Source organism: Pundamilia nyererei, unplaced genomic scaffold, assembly GCF_000239375.1.
Source record: "Pundamilia nyererei isolate P.nyererei 1_Seehausen unplaced genomic scaffold, PunNye1.0 scaffold00038, whole genome shotgun sequence".
Taxonomy (NCBI): Eukaryota; Metazoa; Chordata; class Actinopteri; order Cichliformes; family Cichlidae; genus Pundamilia; species Pundamilia nyererei.
The window spans coordinates 179421-183401 of NW_005187439.1; the positions used below are offsets into that span (position 1 = coordinate 179421).

The window sequence follows — 3981 nt, forward strand, 5'->3', positions numbered from 1 at the left end:
TTTTTTTTTTTTTTTTTTTTTTTTTTTTTTTTGCAAAGCCATTTGGGAAAAAATTGAATGCATGTTATGCAATTACAACTCCTCCAGTTTCATATACAAAAAAAAGTGCGCCAGCTTATGTGGTTGCAATTCTACCAGGATTTAAAAATGTTACATTTAAGCTCCGATGGGCCTAAACGGGTTCCAGAAAGCTGTGACGGCACAAACCTGTCGACATTCAGCTGAGTGATGTGAAGTTTGCAGTAGCTACAGTTAAAGTTTTAACATTGGAGTCTATGGGACTGCCTCAAGTGGTCATTAGAGGAACTGCAGGTTTTTCAGCCCTGGACGAGTGCTGCTCGTCTCAAACACATTTGTATGCATGTCAGTGTTCTAATGAGCTGAATCAAGGTGTAGTTCAGGACTGAAGGGTGGGTGCTGGTTTGGAGTTTAGGGGGTGGGGTTGTCACACACATGTAAAGAGAATCCTGATAGGATCAGACAGGCCGTGCTGATCTGTGACCCTGAAAAATGTGGCAGGGCCTTTGGACTTGAACCAACAATGAGCTCATTTCTTTCAGGAGGCAGTAATGTCGCACCATTCTTCCACTTGTTGTTTTTGCGGGCCGCCCTGCCTTCACTAACAGCTCCCTGCTGATGCTGATTCATGGCTCCTTCTCCCTTACATAACACACGTTGTTGCAGATGAGCACGCGGCGACTCTGTGCTCCTTTCTGGCCTCTTTTGCGATGTCATCACACGTTTCCTCTTGAGTTTTTATCCTGTTCTTGTGACTTTACTCCTGCCATCAACATTCAGCACACAGTTACATTAAAGTCACAGCTGATGCTGCTCCTTGGAGCACCAGGAGCCTTTGTCCTACTGAATGCTGCCGTCTTCAAATCAGAGGAGTGAAAAACTGTCTTTGATTTAGAAAACTGGATCTCAAATCGCTCCTCGCCTCTGTGGCGCTCTGTCGTTTCAGACGGTAACAAAGTGAACGTTCAGAGAGCTCAAAATGTCTAAACCTGCCTGACCTTTTCTTTTGTTCTCCTTGTCAGAGAGCAGTCAGCAGCTCCAGCTGTCGTCTGTCCGGGCGAAGCACGTGGAGAAGTCACCTGACCTCACAGCAGCGGATACGCCTGCGAACACGCCGTCGCAGCAGCAGATCAGTGCGGCCGAGCAGAAGAGCCGCATGGACCTCCAGATGTCTACAGCGCTGCATGGTGCGACTGCAACAACACAGCTCATTATTGTTGTTATTATTCCAATATTAAATATTTTAAGAGCGCTGCAGTTTACAAGCTGCATATAAAAGATGGACCTGACCACTGTCTGTAGTTGGAATCAACATCTCGAAGTTTGTTTGTTTTGTGGGCAGTTTTGAGCTAATGCTAACAAGTCTGGCTAGTCCAGAGACTGAGGCGTCCCACAGACGCCTGCTCGTTATTCCTAATGAACTTCCTGATAAAATACTACAGCTTCATCCTAATTGGACAGCCAAAAGTGCTCCAGGCCACGCCTCTGACAGTGTAAATGTACCCCTGTCCTGACTGTGGAGGCTGCAGTGTGGTTCTGAGATGGAGGTCTGGAGGCTGAAGGTGGTTTTGAGTCTCATAGACTCCCAGATCTGTGTTGCTTCTGCTTTTAGCTCAATCAGTTTTATTTTGGTGCTGCAGCCACACCCACCTGACTGCTACGTCTCATGGTCAAGTGCTGAACCTTCAAAGGTTTTACAGCAGACGGGCTGATGTCTGATGCTCTGTGACCCAGGAACATGAATCAGATTGTCAGCTCGTGCTTTTTGGACTCTGCTGCTCAGTTTGAGAGTCAAACACATCTTATTTGCCTTCCTCGGCCCCCGAGTCCATTTATCAGGGTTATAAACACTGCGAGCTGAAGTCACCGGTTCAGCTTCAGTTCCTGTTCCTGTGCAGAAGCAGAGCCAGAACAGTGAGAGCGAGGCTCTGGAGTGTGAAGCAGATGTTTTCCTAAGTTATCTGACCAGATGTTTGGGCTGTGGTCTGCTGGCTGTAGAGACGGCCCCTCAGCAGAACATTCAAACGCTTCTTTCACAACCCGGCTGCTGTAAGGTGCGCGTTACCTCACCTGAGCTGACTGTGAAACGCCACCACGAGCGCCGTCATCGGCCCGGCGAGCGGCTCGCGCCACTCTCACTCCCAGCTGTCAAAACACGGGAAACGTGCTGAACGACTGTTGCTAATGAGCAGCGCACACGCCTGTGTGTACACATGCAGCTCCCTGCATGCTGATGCATGAACTCTGTTTCTCCCCGCAGCGTTAAGGAGGCCCCTCGGTGGAGGCAAGTCCTGGCAGATGTGCTGAGGGTTTCTGGCTCGCTCTGCTGGTATTTCGGTTTTCGAGGCCTCTACTTAAAATGACTGAGATACTTCTGGCTTTGAGTCGGCTTCCAGCGCCTCGAGGACAGATGAGACGGACACTTAATGGCTGCTTTCGTCTCTACCAAAGCTCTCGATCATGTCAGAACTTTTAGTGGAGCGTTCAGGCGTTATCGGCTCTTTGTAACCAGCTCAATGGGCTATTTAGTTACATGGTGTGTTAATTATGCAGGAGGAGAGTTGGAGGGATGATTTTATGAGGACGATCGTGATGAAACATGGGAAAGAGACGGAAACGACGAAGGAAAAACACTTTGCACTCCGAACACTCTCCCCTTACACACTATAAATAACGGAAATGCTCTTATTTTAATGATGCATAAACTCCAGATAAGTGTGTCTGTCACAGCTTTGTAATACTGTCTCAGCCACACATGGCTGTAAACTAAATGATTCCAACAGGGGGCGCTGTGCTCATGAACAGAGGTGAAATATAGAAGCTGGAGCTTACAGATGTCAGAGATCTGATGTAACCTTATTGTTTATTCATTTAGTGACGAGGGTCTGTTTGAGATGAAGTCCTGACGAGGAACGTATCTTTGTTCATAGCTGACGTCTGAATATCTGCAGTGTTCAAAAATATGTGAACGCGCAATCATCACATGACGGCAGTTAAACATGATTCTGTCGCTCAGGAAACGGAAGCATTCTGCAAATCAAAGTGACAACAGGAGGAAACGACGCAGGCGGTGCCGCCGCTGCGTCCTCGCCGCTGCGTCCTCGCCGCTGCGTCCTCGCCGCTGCGTCCTCGCCGCTCGTTGAACTTTGTGTCACACTGTGATGATGAAGGGTTCCCTTATTTATGTGTCGATGAACTATTCATGTTTGGAAGTGTTTGGATATAACAGCCCGCCTACATGGTGCTTTTTATTAACGATAAACACGCAGCCCTGTTTTAAAGCAGCCTGTTCGATTTATCAGATGAGTTTAAGTTGATTCTGGATCATGTGTCATGTTGTCGGCTCTGGTTTACGATGTTCTGCGTCTCCTGCAGGGCAGAGCACCCTGAAATCCATCATGAAGAAGAAAGACGGCCGAGCCGACTCCAACGGCACGAAGAAGAACCTGCAGTTCGTCGGGGTGAACGGAGGGTGAGAAATGTTTTGAATCAGAAGTTTGCAGCGTGAGAGTTTTTCAGTGTTTGTGTCCCGGCTGAGGTCAAAGGTGGCAGGGCTGACGTTTGCTCAGCTGCGTCGACGCCGAGCCTCACGAGCTCGTTAGTGTTGTTCGCAAATATGAAACCCGAGCTGCTGATCTGCACTCACATCTTTGTTTCTGCACCTCTGTCGCCCCCTCGTGGCGCAGATACGAGACTACGTCGAGTGACGACTCCAGCTCGGAGGACAGCAGCTCCTCTGGGTCAGACGAAGAGGACGAGGACGAGGAGGAGGAGGAGGGGTACGGAGGAAAGGAGGAACACCAGAAAGTGGAGGGGCAGAGCACGAGGGAGGAGTTCCAGCCCGAGGGAGCAGAGGACGTGGACAAGAAGGATGACGAGGAAAGTTCAGAGAAGCAGGAGACGAGAGAGAGGCGAGTATAGAAGATGAAATCATGATGATATTTTTCTGTCTGTAAATTTGAT

At 48.8% G+C, this 3981-nt stretch overlaps 1 protein-coding gene across 1 annotated transcript in view; it reads left to right on the forward strand.

The window, feature by feature from the left end:
* kank1a (KN motif and ankyrin repeat domains 1a) overlaps positions 1-3939 on the forward strand; it is a 45398-nt gene extending 41459 nt beyond the window's left edge. Inside the window, exons 5-7 of the mRNA XM_005730640.2 lie at positions 1041-1205; positions 3394-3490; positions 3705-3939. Coding sequence (XP_005730697.1) covers positions 1041-1205; positions 3394-3490; positions 3705-3939 — 497 coding nt within the window. The remainder of the gene's footprint in view (positions 1-1040; positions 1206-3393; positions 3491-3704) is intronic.
* Positions 3940-3981: the final 42 nt, after the last annotated feature.